Source organism: Vipera ursinii (genome assembly GCF_947247035.1).
Source record: "Vipera ursinii genome assembly, chromosome: 1".
NCBI classification, from domain to species: domain Eukaryota; kingdom Metazoa; phylum Chordata; class Lepidosauria; order Squamata; family Viperidae; genus Vipera; species Vipera ursinii.
In genome coordinates, this window is record NC_139512.1 from 162903018 (window position 1) to 162923180 (window position 20163).

At 40.9% G+C, this 20163-nt stretch overlaps 1 protein-coding gene across 1 annotated transcript in view; it reads right to left on the minus strand.

Moving 5' to 3' along the window:
• CCDC141 (coiled-coil domain containing 141) overlaps positions 1-20163 on the minus strand; it is a gene marked incomplete at both ends in the record, with an annotated part of 138669 nt that overhangs the window by 104127 nt on the left and 14379 nt on the right. Inside the window, 2 exons of the mRNA XM_083379839.1 lie at positions 4130-4238; positions 7354-7545. Of these exons, the coding sequence (XP_083235965.1) occupies positions 4130-4238; positions 7354-7545 (301 nt within the window). The remainder of the gene's footprint in view (positions 1-4129; positions 4239-7353; positions 7546-20163) is intronic.

The window sequence follows — 20163 nt, forward strand, 5'->3', positions numbered from 1 at the left end:
TGTGTTATATTAACGTGATTTCTGGTTACATTTGTACAATAAAACTAGCTCTTTAAAAAAGTCCTCTGACTATTTTGTTCATTTCATTTCACCCTGCTATTTCAATAATAGTAACAGCCAAGAGCTTTCACAAAACAGCTCCTTTCTCACAACAGGCAGGCCATAATAAAAGTCATTATATCAGGCATAAACGGCTTGATGCAACATAAATGGATTTGTGACTGCTGCATATTTCTCTCCAAGATGCCAATGGATTGCCTGCAGCTCCCCATCAGCCTTCTCATCCAACTTCCCAGCACAGATGGACAACCACACTCAGAAGGCAAACTGTACATTGCGGAATTGCTCAGTGCCAGAAACTGATCGTGCTTATCAACATCACAATAACAATGATAAGATGAAAAAGAAAACTTTGGAATGTCACAAAGATAATCTCTTCAGGCAGCAAATTCAAGAACTGGATCCGACAATTCCTTGAGCAGGACCCCCAGTCCTTCTAAGCAGATCTAGGAAATAATAAGCTCCTTAACTATTCTTCCTGCATTTCTGAGTGGAAGGGGCCCACATTTCCTGATTTCAAGTGAGAACCACAAATGTAGCTCCTATGAGCCGTACTACCCCAAAATTACTTCACTAACATTTTCAGCCTATCAACGCTTCCTTGCTCGTTTCTGGTTGGTCTCCATAATGATTACAACAGCCTTACTCTGTAAAATGAATGCCTAGAGGGTGTCCCATAAACTAGGCTATCCTCTTGGATGAAAAATACATTGACGTGGATAGGGTTTATTTTCAAACACAACCATTGTATTATTATATTTTAGATATGCACAGCACCTTTTTGTGGGAAATTCAAGGCAGTTTAAGGGATCACCCATCATTTTATCTCCAAAGCAACCTAATGACATAGTTTGGACTGACTGGTCTGAAGTTACCCAATGAATTTCAATGGCTCAGGACAGATTTGTTCTCTAGTTTACTACACCTAGACGGGGACAGCCAGAACTGCATAGTACTTCTTTAGAAAGTGACCCTTCTAAGGATTGGAAAACTGTTGTGATCTTTTGATCACAATGGCTGTTGCTCTACAGCTGAAAATATTTTAAAGAAGTAAATTTTAATGGGAATTTTAACTGTGGGCTGCCTTGAATTTAGCACAATTTAGGCCTTGCACAAAAGAACTACTGTGTTTCTGCAATTTCTCCTCTTGAACATTGGCGATTCTTAGCAACAGAGTCCAATAGGGATTGCTGAAGGAAGACAGAAGCATTTAGAATTTAAGATGTCTTCCTCAAGTTCCTCTTCAGTCATAGCTTGATCCTCTATCTAACTGTAAAGTAATATCTAAATCAGGTTTAGGAGCATGGAGTCTTGAGAAAGGAAAATCTGCCTATAACATGTTGCATAAACAGATTTTCTTAAAAAAAAATTCTTCCAAACCTCATTCAGATACTACTTCTAAACTGCTGTGGGGGAAAAATAATACCTGTGGACAGCTTCTTAAATAACACTATTATGTCTGAAATGCATGGGAAATCAGAATTTTTGGGAATGTCCCCTATCTTCCTTATGTTAGGGCTGCTACTGCCAATGTGTACTCTGTTCATTAACTAGGTTTGACAATCCTTAATGCATGGAGAGTCAAATCTGTTGAATTAAACATGCCACAAATGCATGACTTTTACAGGACAGAGAAAAAGGCATATACTGGTACCTCGGTATTCACCATTAATTGGTTCCAGGATGTGCGATGAGTACCAAAAATGATGAGTACCAAACAGTTTTTTCCCATAAGGAATAATGTGGTGAGTGACAAGGCAGCTGACACTGATAAGTTCTAACTTGTCCATTGAGTGCCAAACAAATGAGTACCGGAACAAAATTTTCAAAATGCCTTGAATACCAAATTTGATGAGTTTCAAAGCTGTTGAGTACCAAGATACCACTGTATTTCATTAGGTAGGCTAACAGTAAGGCTTGATAGGACCTCACCTTTGCAAACCCTGTTACCACTCAAATGATGATGCATTGATCCTACAATCATAGTGTAGCAGTGAATCTGAACACTTATCCAGTCCAGCCCCTACCTTCAGAGAAGGGTTAACTATCTAGTCCCTACCACATCAGCCCACCTAATAAAGAAATGGATTCCAACAGCAGATGTATCACGTAGAACAAGGGTCCCCAACTCCCAGTCCTTGGACCAGTACCGGGCCACGGCATGCCAGTGACCAGGCCACACAAACAAGCAAAGCCCCATCTGTGAGATGCAGGCAGCACACAAAACCACACAACCTCCAGTCCACGGAAAAACCTCTCTTCATGGAACTGGTCCTTGGTGCCCAAAAGGTTGGGGATCTCTGACATAGAATCGTCTCTACAGAGAAAGCGCATTGATTAGTTGCTGAAGGTAAATGTAGCTAAGGAAGAAAATCATTACATACAAAATTACAATTTTTAAAAAAAAACCCAGTCATGGTTGGCTATCTGAACAAAGGACGTTCACTCCAGAATTTGAAGGCTGCATTCAACTTGACAAGAGGAAAGACATATATTCAAAATGTTTTAGACATGCCTGGGTTTCATTTCATGTGGTTTTCAATTTAAAGCTTGTTCTTCCTGAAGCTTCATGAAAAAGTGTATATAAAATAAATGAGGTCTTCTGTTACTGCTGCTTCCGAGAAAGAGAGAGAGAGAGTGTGTGTTAATGGACTACTAAAATATTCTCCAGATTTTGGATGTACCAGTATGCACAATAATGCCAAATCCTCCAGCATTTCTGCAAATCAGCGCTCCTGCACCAAATGGCACAGTAATGCCAAATCCAATTGAATCACTAGATGCACCAAGAGGATATCTCTGGTCAAGCATTACAGCAATCACGTGACTTTGGGAAGCTCTGATGACAGAGCAGAGCAATATGTAACTTTAATCATATCCAGCCTTACGAATTTTCCCAACTGCACAGTAGACGTGTTCTTTATGCTTCTTTGAGCTGGCAGAAAATTACACTCGCATGAAATGTGCTCACCTGTTCCTCATCCCTATCCTGCATCTTTTGATCCGAGTCATGGCCAATCATCTGGCTTCCCTCCAATGGGAACAAACTGAACAGATTTTCTATATGGGGATACTGCCCCTGGGTGGGCTTAGAATACCTGATACAGATACATGGGTGATTTTGTTGTGATTCAGGGTCAGCCTGTGGGTTCGGCAGTTGGGTCGGACAACTCAGAGGAGGAGGGGGGTGTTGAAGACCTTGCTGAGGGGGTTGAAGATCTTGCTGATGATAGCCCTCAGGCAGGCCCCTCCCACTTGGTCACCATGGAGACCCAGCTGTGTGAGCCTGACAGTGTGGATGACGATGACCCACAGCTGGCCCTGTTCAAGGACGCCCGACGCAGGAGGCAGTCAAATAGGAGTAAACAGAGGAAGGCAATGGGGCTTCTCGGAAGGAGGCAGAGAGAAGCCATGCCCTGAACTCTTTATAAAGGGAATGTGTGGGGAGGGCTGGTTTGCTGAAAGCAACCGCTCAGATAGTGTTTCAAAGCTCCTGTATCTTGGTTCGTGTCTTGTTTGTTTTTGTAGTAATAAATTTGGCAGACGTTATTCCAGCCTCTTGCCGTTTGTAAAGGGGTTGCCTTTTCTGCAAGGCCGGTAGCAGGCTGGTACAGAACAGATTTGAGCCATCGCATTTTTGACCCTAGGATACGATAGAGACATAACTGAAAAGAAATGTTGCCAGGATATGTTTGTGCTGTGATTAGCTGAAGTAGGAGTTACCCTTAGTCAATAGTTGAAGAGAACTGTTAAAATCAGTGACATTTATGACAGCGTAAGTGGTTCTCCTTTATGTAATTCTCACAATAATCCTTGATGCAGACTAAGCTGGAAGACGGAAACCGTGCACAGAATTTAAATCTAGCTCTCTCCAGAGCAAATCTGTAGTGTTGGGGGAAAGGCACACATTATGACGTCTGTGTTATTTTTTTTAAAAAAAAAAACTTGCACTATTTGAACCGTGACCAAGACCATTAACTTCAGAAGAAGTTGTAACCCAACTTTAATTCAGAAAGACCTTACTCAAAATCTCCCTTGTAAAAGAAGATGCTCCCACCCTCTTCAATACCTTTTGTATGTAGTTTGTGCTGATGCAAGAGTTCTTTCAGAGATGCAGGATTTTCAAACTCTTGAGAATACTGCAGAAAATCTTCAACCTGGTCAATTTTAGCCGCAAACTGTGTAGAGATACGAAAAATAGACTCTTCAAAAAGAGCTGCATGTATCATTGAAAAGAATCAGATAGGCTTTTCAACTGCTTTGCACATTATTAATATACTTGTCCTGTTCTTCTAAAGCGGTCTTCCTCGACCTTGTACCTTTTAGATGAGGTAGATTTCAATTTCAACAGTTCCCGGCCAGAAGCACTGAAAATAATTGCCGCTTCCAACTGCTTGTATGAAATAGGGACCTCTTCAAAGAAATGGAAACGAGGACCTGTTATCTGCTTGATTGTTGCCCTCATCCTCTGATTTTTGCTAGCTTAACACGTTTCAAACAATGACAAGTCTTAAATGCCGAGCATTGTGTTGACTTGCTAGAGCAAAGAAAATCAACTAAAACAATTCTCTGGCAGGCAACATAATTGTTCCAGCTTTTAAAAAATTACCACAGATGTGTTGCCTTGTATTTCCTCTCCTCCACATTGCTGCCACTGACTGAATACAGCCTCGAGGAAATAGGCGATTGTGCCAAACAGAATCCGCCCCCCTGCCCCAATCCTCCCATTCTTCCCTAAAGCAGAATGCTTTGAAATCAATGGGGTGTAATATCTACCAGATCATCCTACCCTGGAGCAAAATATGCCTGCTAATAAAACAAAACAAAAATACTCTCAACCACCTCAGAAAGGCCGTGGAAAAGAGTAATTTATCTGGGTTCTCACAGACCCTATTGCAACTGCGTCTTCTATGGGAAAATTCTCATGAAATAATGGCCACTATTGAAAAGATATAATTCTTAGCCTTTTTTTTTGTTCCAAAATGGAACTTTGGGAGATTCCCTGAAAAAGCAAATATTTTTTAAAACACAAGATTGCCTAGAGTGGCCAGTTTTCTTGCTATTCAAGTACTCCGCCTTTTTTTTTTTTTTAGGAAAATACTTCTAGCTTTTATGTAAATTGGAATACAAACGTACATCTAGGTGGAAGATAAGCTCACATACAGTTAACCACTGTGTGCAGTTGTTAAAATGTGATACATTTTATTTTTTAGCTGTAATTTAATTAGCTGAACAGTGCTATCAGAGGCAAGCTTTACTAAACCAGATGATGATTAGATGGCAGGAAAAATGTAGAGATTTTTGCTTCGGTCTGAATTTTTGAAACCCAGGTCAAGTAGTTTAACATGTTATAGTTTACCATATTGACCCAGTGGGAGTATAGCCATTGATCCAAAACAGTACCTCTGCAATGAATGTTTGTGCACACTAGTAGCTTATTGTGTGTGTTATTTCCCTGTTTCATTTTATTTGGTTTCTAATCTCACAACGTATTTCAAGCAGGCAAATAGCTTTGCCTTTTCTCTCCTAAATAAAACTGCTGTGCGTAAAAGAGAAAAACCCCAATCAGGATGTTGGTACTTCAGGTGAAATTAAGAAAGTTCGTGAAAAAATGACGCCTTTGCTCAGTCTGCTGTTTTGCAAACATTCTGTTCCATTTTTATTATTTTTATGATAGAAAACAAATCCATTATCCTCCAGCGTTTGGATTTAACTTCTGACTTTCATCAAAGAATATCCTGGAGATGAGGCTTGTGTTTTATCCTAATAAAACAAAAGATTACATCTAATCATATTCTGTCAATTAAAAGCCACGCTTTTGCAGCAAGAGGCTTCCAGGATTTTCCGCTGGAAATTGACACGTGTTATTTCCCATTTGCCCCTTGCTTGGATATTTCAAGCACAATCAGGATAGATCCTTGGTTCCACTTTTGCTACCTCAAGGAATCCGATAGTGTGCATAACCAACTGCCTGCCCATCTCTGCATGTGTTTCTGTCCTGCTGAGAGAAATGAAATTCCCCTAGTTCAGAACTGCGGCAGCAGGTGCTATAAATCTCCCCCTGGGGCCCCTGTATGACTTATGCTTTGATAATTTCCATGACTGAGAATGTGGAGGGGGGGGGTGAGCCCTTCTCCTCAAATGTTGGGATCAAGAGGGAGGTGCCTCACTGAGGAACAGGTGAGTTCCTCAGGAGTAGAGTGCGTCCTACCATTTTTTTTCCTCCAAATGAGTTATGGGGAACTCCTTCAGCACCGAATAGCAGTATTGATAGACTCTAAAGTAACTAAAAGAGAAAAACGGTATTTCAGGACCAAGACAGGCCATTGTTGTTGTTGTTGTTTTTGCTAAAAAGGACAGAGAGACAGGTGCAATTTACAGGTAGTTCTTCACTCAGGAACAGTTCAAAGTTAGCAACAGGACTGAAAAAAGCGACTTATGACAGTTTTTCACACTTAACGACCATTGCAGCATCCCCATGATCATGTGATCAAAATTCAGACATTTGGCAACTGACTCGCATGTTTTGATGGTTGCAGTGTCCCGGGGCCATGTGGTCATCTTTTGAGACCATCTGACAAGCGAAGTCAATGGGGAAGCCAGGTTCACTTAACAAACTTAAGAATGGCAGTGATTCACTTAACAGTTGTGGCAGGGAAGGTTGAAAAATGGAGCAAAATTCATTAAACACATATCTCTCTTAGCAACAGAAACTTTGGGCTCAATTGAGGTCGTAAGTCGAGGACTACCTATACAGGATGCAAGCAGTATACGGCAAGAGTTTTAGGCTTGCCTCCTTTCTTTCGTTGTCTCACCCAAGCCAGGTTTTCTTGTTGCTTGCTTTCGGAGGCTACTCTGAAAGTAATTATTCAGTAGGATAAGACAGTTAAGAAGAGTAACAGCAATGCCACTGGATGAATAGTTACTAAAGGAGATGATAAGTTCCCTTTTCCTGGGATGTTAAGGCAGCAATCAACACCACCATCCTGACTTTTTTGACTTCCGATGGATGGCATTAATTTGCATTCCTACACTGAGAAAGCAGCTGGATTTGGTGGTCTCAAAAGTCGCTTCCAGCTCTATGACTTTATCTGCTAAGATCCCACCCTGTGGTTTTTGCTCTGGTTCCGATCATTCCTATGGAAACAGAAAAACAGCTGCAATTGTCTCCCACCCACCCACCCCCGTCTAATGAAGTAATGAAAAGTCATCAAATCGAAAGGGATACTTGAAATGCAACAATGATTTGTTTTCTCTGAAGGTGAAAAGAACTTCCCATTCTTGTAGACCGACCTCGAGAGCATTTTCAAAGAACTCTAAACCCAGTTTTAACAGCGTCCTCCGCTTCTCGAGAACAATCGTCAGGGAGTCCCAGGCATCTCCTAGAGACTCCGCCATGGCTTCGTACACCTGCTCTTCATCTTGACGTTCCGCTGCTGTCTTGTCGGCTTCCCGTAAGAGATCCCAAACGTGGCCTTCTAAGGGCTACAGATAAAAAAAAAATGGATCAGAAATCAGGATGAAAGTCTCCCAGCAGTATGGACAAACCTCCTTTAGATTTGCTCTGTACTTTGATTGAAACAAACGTCCCGGAAAGGTCAGGACAATCCACCTCTCCATTTTACCCAGAGGAAGGACCACTTCAGGGGGTTACAGCATCCATGCCTTTCTGCCCGTCTTAAGAGCCCCCTGCATGCTGACTTCCTTCTTGGCTGGGCCAGCTGCTGGACACCCTCTAGACTAGAGCAGCATCTATGCCTTCTTCCCTAAGCCCGGGAGGTCTTACGGAGGGAAGCCATAGAGGGCTGCAAATGACAGGGTGGCAGCTGCTGCTCTGGAGTCTAGAGCAGAAATGCAAAAAATGCAAAAAGGAAAAAAAACACTCTGCTCTGGTTGATGTGGCCGAGAGTGGTGGAAGAGGGGTATAATCCAACCCATCTGCCAGACTGCAGCCTTATCCACACTGCCCAGTGTCCCCATCACCAGAATGAGCAGGCATTTGTTTCTGGAGAATATTGTCAACTAAGATTCCCCGCTCACTTCCATCTGTTTCTACGTTCCACTTCGCCTTGAAGGCACCTCTCTGTAGTACTGTTTGGGTTACTGCATTTCTGTTAGTTGTGTGCTAGCCACATCAGTTAAGAGCCAGTGTGGTATAGTGGTGAAGGCCCTTGACTAGAAACTGGGAGATCAGGACTTCCCAACTTGGGCACCAAGCCAGCTGGATGACCTTGGGTCAGTCCTTCTCTCTCAACTCTGGGAAGAAGGAAATGGCAAACCACCTTTGAAAATCTTGCCAAGAAAAATGCAGAGACTGATCTAGGCCAGTGGTGGTAAACCTATGGCACGTGTGCCACAGGTGGCATGCAGAATCTCTCTGTGGACACGCAAGCCATGACCCCAGCCCCACCTTCCCCCGCGGACCCTCCTCACCAGCAGCCCCCCCAGAGGAGAGCTGCCCCGGGCGTGGCCCACACAGAGCAGCACAGCCAAGGACATGGCAGCCGGGCAGCAGGGACAAGACGCAGTCCTCGCACACCATCGTACGCAGATGATGCTGCAGGGCACGGGCAGAGGGCATGGCCACCATGGCGCTGCAGGACCGCCATGGCGATCTGTGGCAGGCCATGGAAGCTGTAGGTGGCCCTGTGGGTGGGTGGGGCAGGGGGCAGAGCAGGGCAGGGTGGGTGGGGGTGGAACAGGGGCAAGGTGGAGCGGGCGAGTGCGGGCAGGGGGGTTTGGGGGCACTCGGTGTCTAAAAGGTTCGCCATCACTGATCTAGGCTGTCCTGGTAGTCAACAGTGACTCAAAGGCACCAAAAACGAAACAAAGCAAAACTGCAAACATACAGCAGTTGGTTGGCTGTTTTGTAACGTAACTTCTTAGACGCCCTCCTTCAGCCTAATTGTTGCATCACCCCAGTCAGTGTAACTCATACTTCATAGATTAACTTTTGTTGGTTTCAAACATGGCAGGATTCGTTTTGCCCCTTTCTGGAAGTGATCTGAAGTAACTGGCACAGCAATCAACCAGCTGACCTAGTGCCCAAGGGAGGGTTAGCATTCATAGTCTCCTTGTTTCTAACCTTAAAAAGCCACCCCAAACTGACTTTCATCTGCATATAGAGAGAGACCCATCAAAAGTATGCATGTGCGAACAAATGAACCCAACAAGTTCTCTTTCAAGGCACAAATGACCAGGCTCAAATTATTCTATTTTGAACACATTGAGTGAAGATCTAGCTCTCTGGAAAAGGCTCTGATACTGGGGCAATTACTTATGATACCTCTTTAAATTTTAGTTCAGATTTAGTAGGTAATATTGTTACAGTGAATATTGATTATTTGCAAAAGCATTGCAATAAAATGTCAGAATATTCATTTTAATCTTAACAAATATTAAGCATGCTTTCTATCTTAAACTGAGGCTGATTCAACACATTTTCCCCTTTATCTGACACCTCAGAGAACAATTAAGACATGTTGGCTATGAAAGTTATTATGTTGTAAGTTTAAAATGATGGAGAGGACATCTCAACATATAATATGAGCTTGGCCCACTTTTATCTCATTTTGTTTGGTTGTTATTATGGATCTGGGAAAAGGAATTACTGTAGGCTTAAAGATATGCATATAATTCTGAATTATATAACCCCAATTCAGAATTTATTAATACATGAAAAAGTGTGAACTTGCCTAGCATGAAGAATTATCATTCTTTTATAATGGAAAGATGGCAGCATTCTGCATTTTAAGTCCTGAATAAATGATATGTCTGTTCTCTGCTTATAAAGTTGCTTTTTTATTGATGTGATAGAAAAACTGATCAACATTATTCCACGTAGTCAAGTTCTCATATTGTGCTTAAATTCTGAATGCTTTTTATATTTATTGTAAGATTTGGTTTTTTTATTATTTTTGTGCCTTTTTAATTTCTTTCTGTACATTAAAGGATTTTTTAAAAAAACATTTATTCAGTGGATCGTACAAGCGGCGGTGACTAGAGATGGAGCTTGTGTAACCGGTTCTTTGCAGGCAATAAGCGAGACGGAAGGTTGCAAACAGGAACATGCTTTACTGGAGTCAAGCAAAACAGAACTGAAACAGTGGCTGCTGCGCAGCTACTTATATGGTTGGCCACTAGGCGGCGGCCAATAGGTTTGAAGGAACCCATTCCTGCCCCAAATCTACCAATGATCATCTTGGAGACAACAAGTCTGGCTTAGTCAGTAACCGTTACACAGACACACCATTGAGCAACCTTTAAGCAGCATTTAAACAGACACATGAATCAGTACAAGTAAAAACCCCAATACATTACAGAGCTCTCGCCTCACAGTCAGGAGGCTGTGAGTTCGATCCTCGTTAGCAGGAGATATTTCTTCAGGCACAATAATTGTCTGCTACAAACTCTGCATAGGCCTCAGGAAAGGCCAACTGGCCAGTAAACTCGAGCTCCATTCAGTTGCCCGACTCCACCCCAATGCAAGGGATTACAGAGTCATTAAAAGAAAAAAAGTTCAGTGGGTTGTACAAAACTAGGTAATTAGATAAGCCATGTTTTAGTTCATTGAGGTTTTGTGTGTTTTAACGTGCTCAGATTAAAGCAATCTCATCATTTCAAAAGGTACAGGACCCTGCTTGTCCTATAATCTTAACAGCTGGTTTATCCAAAGGAGTTATGGAGCAAGGTGACGTGTATTCATTGTTGATTTAGAAATAGTATACAGGAAGTTCTTGAGGTATGACTGCAATTGAGCCTAGCAATTATGGACATAAACCTTGATGGTCATAAAGTGGGTTGCCAAATGATCGGACCCAGTTTTATGGCTTGTTTCATAACAGTCATTGAGTGAATACCACGGTTGTTGAGTAAAAACTGCAGTCAGCAGGTGAACACCGTGGTTGTTCATTGGGCCAGTTTTTGCCAGAAACCAGAATTGAACACTGGCTTAAACAGCTGTAAATGCAGGCCTGCTGCTGAGCACCCAAAGTGCAGTTACATGCGGGGGGGGGGGGCAGCACTGGAATTTTAAAATCTAGTTGTAAGTTGTAAGTTTTGGATGGCTCCGTCATAACTTCAAACGGTCACTAAGCAATCAGTCATGTGAAAGACTGCCTGTATAGGTTTGCCTTTGCCTCAGAACAAGCCATTTTTTTGGTACTTTTGCTATTTTCACTGTAAGGCCTAACACGTATTGCCAGTTCTCTTTATTTCAAAATCTTCAGAATATCTTCAGCACGCCTTCTAGAGTTGATTTATTTTGTCCATTTTCATCTCAGCTCTTTATCATAACAATGGATGTATGAAGTGCCAGTGTTTGCTTTTACTCTGGGTGCTATCTGGAAGAATGCATAATGAGAAGAGGAATCCATAATAGACAAATTAAAATCCAGGATAACTCATTCTCCTGATACAGACTATAATAATAAGAACTGAAGATAGGAAAAGATGAAATTCTCCCGATAAAGACGGAATTGAGAAGAGGAAAATAACAGAACACTTGTTGCTTCGAACTCGGAATTGTAATATCCAGATTGTCCCAAGCCACCATATCTTCTGCCAATAATATTTGCGTCTGAATTGGCTGATAATCTCCCTGTTCTAAAAGAAATGCGATGAGAAATACTTTTCAGAAGTAATGAACTATTGTTTCTTAATTAAAAAAGAAAGATTAATAGTCGTCGCTGAAAGGAAAAAAACATGAAGACAGAGTCACCAAAGATGAATTACTATTTGAAATATGAACTCTGTACAACACAGACCAAGAGACAGAAAGAGAGTGAAAAAGAAAGCCACCACAAAGACATCCTCTGAGCATAACAGATGGAGAAACAAAATGCATGTTTTTAATTGGAGGGCATCGGTACACAGCCTGGGGCCATCAACTCCCCATTTCACTGCTGCTGAAGGGAAGAGGACGGATAAAGAGAGAACGTGAAAAATATGTGAATGGAGTTTAAGACAAAAAAAGGAGAGAGTTTTACTTTGCATGTCTTCACTTTGACCCACACATTTTCCTCTTTGCCTTAGATATCTTTCACAAGGTTCATGCAATCCTCAGCCAACCTTCATTTTAGAATCCTGACTGTATATGTCAAAAGAGAGGCTTTGTGAAAAATACAAGGAATTAATTCAAGCTCTTCCAGTGGCCCCTTTGAATTACACAGAACATGTGAGCAGCCTTGCCTAATTTTAGCCATTATGTCGTCAAGGGAGGCCACAACAGGTGAGATAGATCAAAACCCAACCACTCTGGTATCTCTGTCAATTGCACTCACACACACACATACCGTGCAAATGAGGGAAGGTTTTGATCGTGGTATCTCAACTACCATTTATCTCTTGATTTACCTTCAAAAGGTGTTTTGGAATGTGCTGAAGTCCAACGGTGGCCTTCCAGGGCATGAAAGGCACAGTTGCTTTAAGGAGTTGCAGATGGGGGAGTACATTTTGGCTCCTTCAGATTCTGAAGTATTTTTGGAAAGTCAGATCCAAAATGCTTCAAAGCCCGCTTGATTATAGTTCTTAGGGATAAGGCTGAAAAGATTGACTCAAGTATACATGTTGTGTAGAAGTCTTAGTAAAACTATTTTTGCTACCAACCCACGGCTTATGAAATAGGAGGATTGGTCAAGAATCATGAAAGCCACACTGGATAATTGCATTCTTCTGAATCAGCTATTAGTCTTCAGGCTGACTTAGTCTTAACTCTAGCAGTAAACTTTGTGTTGGACACACTTGCCTAATTATCTCTTTTTGATGTTGCTGGAAGGGTAAATGGCTTAAAGTTTCTAAAAATATTTTCCATGTTGAAGATAGGAAATACTAGCTGGAAGATCTGAAAGCTTATAGCAACTTAATGCATAATATGATGTATGATAAAATGAAAATACACAGAGCAATCCCTACATACTCCAACCTTAATCCTGCTTGGTCTGATGGAGTTTATTTTCATAAAATGTGTACTGGATGGCAGCCTTAATTCAGCTCACAGAACAAATGTCAGTGGTGCACTCATATGCAAACAGAAAGTAATAGTCTGAATATTAATTTGCTTATTTGTATTTTCCTCCTAAGAGTAAGCTCCAAGTGTGTAGGTAGTTTTTCAGTTTCTCACTTTCATGGCCATACCCATGACTAATTTTTAACATGAGTTGTCAATAATTTGTTATTAGTACTTTTCAATTATTTCAGTATTCACATCGTTATTGTAGCTATTGTCAAATCTTTGGTCCAGTTCTTTATTTTTTTAAAAAAAATCTAACTAGGCAAAGAACTACTACCAGTTCTTATGCTTGGGAAATTCAGGATTTCATTATGCATTATTACACACACACACACACACACACACGCACTCACCACACATGAGTGACTACAGCTATGCCTGTTTCAGATGCAGCACATGGGCTCACATCACAATATAAGACGTGTCCAAATGGGGTTTAAAAAAAAATCAAGATGTTGTTGTGATGCAGTCCATGTTTTCATACATCAGTATGCATCAACATACTGTTCACACAAAAAGGGACGAGCCCTCAATTTTGCAGTTGAGACCACCATTTTGACCCAACCAATGGATACTGTTACTTTTAGGCATGCAGGAGAGGCACAAGTGATGAAACACGTGTTATATTCAAAACTTACAACTTGCATACTTTCATCACATGCCTGAACAGAAATATATAAAGGAAGAGTTTGCCTCATGATGCAACAATTTCAAGCAATCTTGGTTTGCTGGGGGGGGATGTATATGACATCTCGCCACAGCCAACTCACCCCGGGACAACTTGCCATGGCCAACTTGCCACAGGACAACTTGTTGTGGGACAAGAGTTACACTAATATTAATTGTTAGAACAAGTAATTGGTGGAACAACCTGCCTCCAGAAGCTGTGAATGCTCCAACACTGGAAGTTCTTAAGAAAGAATGGACAACCATATGTCTGAAATGGTATAGGATTTCCTGCCTAAGCAGGGGGGTTGGACTAGAAATAAAGGGGAAATAAAGCCAGAATATGTTGTAATGCCAAGCATGGCTTCTGGGCATATAATATGGGATTTCAGAAGTCCTTTGTCTCAGGCAGCAGCAAAATGTTGTAGGTCAGCTCTGTATTTGGCTGCAGAATTCTGATACTTCTTCAGCTGATCTGCTAGACTTCCCTTTGACTATTTCAGTTTTAGGAATTTCTTGTGGTACAATCAAACATTTGGTTTATCTATTCTAAAAAGAAGTTTCAGCTAGCAATTCCATATTGGCAGCATTTATTATATAATACTGGTAACAACATTATTTAAGCTCAAAAAGTGCTTTTTTCATTCAGATGCTAATTATGCTACTAAATTTGTTTTTATGCATTTGGTATGCTGAATCTTAGTGAGCAATTTATTTTTTAATTGCAAGCTATTTGCCAATAGGTAAATGGGCACATTTGGCCATTATGTGCCTTTCTTGTTAGACAGAGAAGCCTATGAATTCAATAAATATATTTCAAGTCAGCCAATTTGTTTCCAATGCCAGCTGTTCCTCTTGCCATTCATTACATTTTGTGCACAGAACAAAGTCAGGAAGTGACATTTATGTGTGTTTAAAACAGGCTTAGGTATTGATTCACTAAAAGTATCTCAGTCACTCTTAGCTTATTCACAAGGGGATTTCCAAGGCCATTCCAGGGAAAGAATAACATTAAGAAAAGCATTTATTGCCCTGAATATAAGACAGACTCTAAACATACTCTGGATTAATACAAATGGATGAAGTGGTGTAAATACTGCTAAAAGCAATTGGCTTGATTTGAGATTACTTCCCAGGACAAAGAATGCCTGTTAAATGGTGGGGTTTTTTCCAAAAATAATTCTGTGAATTTGATTGTGCATGAGTAGGAAAATGACTATAATATATAATTTCTTGGATTAATTAGCCAATCTGCACTCAAGGGTTCTTTCCATCCAGGAAAATGCCTTATTAGATGTAAAGAGAAGCAAGTTCTTGAAGAGCAGGTGGCAGTCGCAGGTAGGAGAGCCTTTGCACAACTTCGTTTTGTGCTCCAGTTGTGGCATTTCTGGATCAGGAGCTCCTGCGCTCAGTCACTCAAGCTCTACACATCTCATATTTGGACTACTGCAATGCACTCTACATGGAGCTACCCTTGAAGAACATTCGGAAGTTACAGCTGGTGCACAACTGCAGTGGCCCAAGTTACACCACTGCTTTGCAAGCTGCATTGGTTACCGGTCTGCTTCTGGGTGCAATTCAAGGTGTTGGTCATCACCCCTAAAGCCCTGCATGGCATGGGTACAGTCTACTTGAGGATCTGTCTCACCCCAATGGGATTGTCCTGCCCCACCCATGCTGGCAGAGGGCATATTGCAGATTCCGTCAACCAAGAAATTCCGGCTGGAGGGATCCAGGAGAACATTTTCTGACATGGGTCATGTCCTCTGGAACATCTTAGACCCGGAGGTGAGATTGGCTTCCACGCTCCTGATGTTTGTGAAGAGCCTTAACACCTGCCTCTGCCAGGTGGCTTGGGGACCCAATGGGGGAGTTTCATGCTAAAGGTGGTTGATTAATTAAAACTTCACCACCACCACCCATGTGTCTGGCTTCCTCCTTTGCCATCTTGTAGTCATGGCTTTATCTGTTAATGTTTTTTATCTGCTGTGTTTTTTATGATTGATTTTAATGTTCTTATGTTGTAAGCCACCCATGGGGGGCAATTAAATTTCATAAATAAATAAAGAATAAATAAAAAGAAATCTCTATATTGAAATATTTAAATGTCTATGAAATATTTGTCTATTTTGAAAGAGTTCCTATAAAACAGGAATGTAATAGGAGTTATCATGGAGGAAGGGGGAGAGAGAGAGAGAGAGATCCATCCAACTTCACATAAGCCAATTTATCCCCATGCAACAAAATCTGCCTTCAGTATGTTACTCTAGTCACTCGCTCGCTAAATTTATTTTTGAAGAGTTCCCTAAACTTCAGACAGATTTGGAAAGAAAAAAGGACTGCAAGTTAGAGGGGAGAGATCTGTCACTTCTGTGTCATTGAACATCAATCAGAGATGGAGGTTGGAAACCATTCTAAGCTAAAAGAACAAAAAAAATAACTTTAAAAAAAAACTTTAAAAAGTAGGGGTAAATACCTTCTGACATATTGTGACTTCAGTCCTTGCAGCCAAATTTCTGATGATGCCAGCAATCACATTATTTTATCAGCCGGTGGCAAGACAAAAAACACAACTTGACTATACAACACCAACAGAGTGAGAAACAATCGTGCAAATGGTGTTTTCATCCTAGCACTATAAACAGCCCTAGTCAGTCACTGTCCAGGTATGAAGAATGCACTTTATGCCTCTGTTTTCCTTCTACTTTCCCAACACTAGACTGACACCTTTGAACACTTCCCCTCCGGTTTTCCACACACCCAACTCTGGAAAGCATTGCTCATGTCTAGCATAATGTGCCAGCAATCGCTGGTCCTGTCACCACTGCAGCTGCTTAAAATATCTTTACAGTACACAAGGGCATCAAGGGTCACATAGCAGAGTGATAACATAAGCTCTGCCACAAGGTCATTTAGAAGTTATCACAGAGATCCTTTTCCACGTTGACTCTCTGAAATTGCAAGCCATTCTCTAATGGCCTGTACCACAATATTTTAATTTACAATTCATTATCCTATTTGAAAAAAAGTCATTAGCCAGGGTACACCAGCTGTTTTGCGCAATAAAGTATCATGAGGTTTATCTATTGTCCCGTGTAGAGTTAGGAGAACATAAGCCTTGTAATTTCAGCCAAGCTCTAATTTAAGCAATATTATATATGACACAAATGGAAGACTCAAGGCATCCCATTGGGTGGAGAAGAAATTTAATATGACTTTCAGTCTTTATTTACCCTCTCTGCTTCTTGGACTAAAATTTGGACTGAGTTGTGAAATGGTGAGAGAAATTTGAATGTGTGCTTATAACGATGTGCTATAAAAACAGCTCGTTATTAGTTGGTTTACATCAGTAGCTTTTAAGCTGTTTAGGGAATAGGGGCCACCATGATTTTTTGTTGGAATTTTCACATCTGGCCTCTGTTTCCCTCAAAGTTTAAAAATGGCTTTTCCTGGACTTCTGCAAGTAAATCCCATTTACTCCATGATCTTGTTTAGAAATATGTTCCTGCAAAAAATACTTAACAAGAATTGTGGTACAAAACCAAAGTGAAGGTGACAGGACATTGATAAGAGTTCTGTTTCAAGAATACACAGTGCAACAAAGCACTCATTCTCCATGCTTATTCCATCCATGGATTTCCATTTGATAAGGGTTACCCAGACCGTTCTAGGGAATGATAGACAAGGATAAAATGCTTGCAGGCATACTAAATGAGTTGCAGGATTCTTGGCAGACGAAGCTCCTCATATCCATTATGGGTTGGACACCGATTGCGCGCTGTTGATGATGATGAGTAAGGTGGCATGTTGTACTATTATGATACTTTTCAACTTAGGGAATGGAAAAACTTGGATAGGATTCTTTGTAATTTGTATCTCTGCCACCTGTGTATTAGACTCATATTCTCTGGTTCCTTCAAGTGACTAGGTAGGATAAGAGTGGCTGGATCCAGGAGGGTTCTTTGAGAGAGAGAGAGAGATAGTGCTGCAGATGTGTGCCTTTTGTTGAAAAAAAAACCTCCCGAAAAGCCCCAATATTTTAAACAACTTTTGTTGTGGATCTTTTTAGGAAAGGCTGTGGAGAAGGGGAGAAGGGAATAGTTACAGAGCCTGGAGGAAATGGATTACCTGAATCATTTCCAATTGAGACTGAGCCAGTCATAGAACTGAAACTGTTATTGGTAGATTATTTTATTGGGTCCTGAATCCCCTATGCTGCTCGTGGTTCCGTTAGATCTTTTAGTGGCTTTCAGTATCATTGATTGCTGTATTCCTTTGGACACTTGCAACCTTTGGGAATTTAGGGCATTGTTTTATAGCAGTTTTGTACCTAAGTGGTGGTTCCAGTCAGTATCATGGGGAGAAAACAAGCACAGGGAAGCTCCAGTATGGGGGTCACAGTGCTGTCCCTGTGAGATATAATATAGACATGAAGCCCCTAGAAAATGTCATTTGTTTGGTTCAGGGTGATACCTTGCCACCGCAGTCTGCATCAGTGATGTTATAGAAGGTTAAAACTGGAGTCTAGAGGCTGGGAAAATCTAGATTGGGCCAAACAAACACAGCTTAAATCCAGCAAAGAACAGTCTATAAGCATCAAATAACATCAACCTTGGCAGGTATTGTGGAAGAGGTAGTTTGTGGTTTGTTCCACTTGGGTCCTTAACTCCTGCTGAGACAAAAACCATGGGCAGACAGCCTCCAACTATTGTACCCGTTAAGACTCTACCAAAAGTAGGATGACCCAACTAGAAAGCCTTACGACTGGCCATGAAAATGGTGGGTAGACAGTGCTTTTTTTTGTAAAAGAAAACGGTGCCGGAACTCACACATATCATACAACCCGCCTTGCCTACCCTACAAGGTTCCATCCAAAAAAGGTGCCGGAACTCCGTTCTGAGCGTTGTATGACAAAAAAAGCCCTGTGGGTAGATAACGGTGGAGCTGTCTCTCAGGATCAACCATCAACAATAAAAGAGTGAACAGACAAATTGCAGCATATTTCCAGCAACTGGTAGAGCAGCTATGAAAGCCTTGATTCTAACTTCAATGGTACAATTTTGACTTGGGGAGGAACTTGCTGGATGAGGCATGGGGAGACATTAGAGACAGAAGTGGGATCAATTTGTTGCTTGGATACTTCTTAAAATAATAATAATGGGACGCTTAGGGATGCGTTAAGAGTGCTGTTGCCTATCCTTGCTATACACTGACATCCCTTCTATATTTAAGTGGAGAATTTTTTAAAAAAAAATCTGAAGAAGCACTACACAATATGAAATGTGTATTTTGTCGTGTAGTTTAGCTCTGTGAAATACAGTTTAGAAAACATTGGTGACTCAAATAGATCAGCAAAAAGTTGTCTTTATGTTCCCTGAAGTTTATACAAGCCCTTTCCACTGGAAACAGTCATGACCTTTTGTCTTTGTTTAGACATCACCTGTTTCAATCTCTAAGCTAGAAAAATCAATTTGCCTTTTGAATTCTCGCAGCACATGAAAATAATATGGTAGAAAACAAAATAAAAAAAAACAGTTGCTTTCTGAAAACTAAGCAACTAGATATTATCTTGTTTTCTGACAGTTGAATGTTGCACTGGAATAAAGTGTCATGGTGGGAAAACAAATTAAAATGATTCTTAGTGCAAAAGAAAGAAATAATATTTATTTAATTAAATAAATCCCATGATGTTATATTTACATTGCTCAGAATGGGACCATCAAATCAAGAAGATATGTATCTTGTAAATCAATCAATCATATGAGGGAGTGGGGAATTAGACCAATCAAAATTTGAAAATAGCAATAGAGATCAGAGCTGAAGTCCTGGGATTATTTATAATGAAAGGCACTTAAAAAATTTCAGTGATATGATTGGCCAATTTGTTACAAAAATGAAACAAAAATATATTATCAGATAAAAGTTTTTATTTATTTGTAGTATTTATTAATTTATGTTTCTTTTTATTGATTTTTATTACAATGTCATTGTCCCTTAGAAAGATGTTTCTCAGTTTTATAAATTACTTCTCCTTTCTTTTTTGTGAATTAAATTCACGTAGCATTAATTTTATTTACTGGAAGATGCAGGATATATGCTGAAATAAATAGGGGCCGCCCTTGTATCGCAGTATCATTTTAAGTGCCAGTAAGACAATTAACCCACTGAGCGGTGGCTCAGTGGGTTAGGACACTGAGCTTGTCATTCAGAAGGTCGGCAGTTTGGCGGGTCGAATCCCGAGTGCCGCATAACAGAGTGAGCGCCTGTTACTCGTCCCAGCTTCTGCCAACCTAGCAGTTCGAAAGCACGTAAAAATGCAAGTAGAAAAATAGGGACCACTACGGTGGGAAGGTAACAGCGTTCCGTGCGCCTTTGGCGTCTAGTCATGCCGGCCACATGACCATGGAGACGTCCTCGGACAAGCGCTG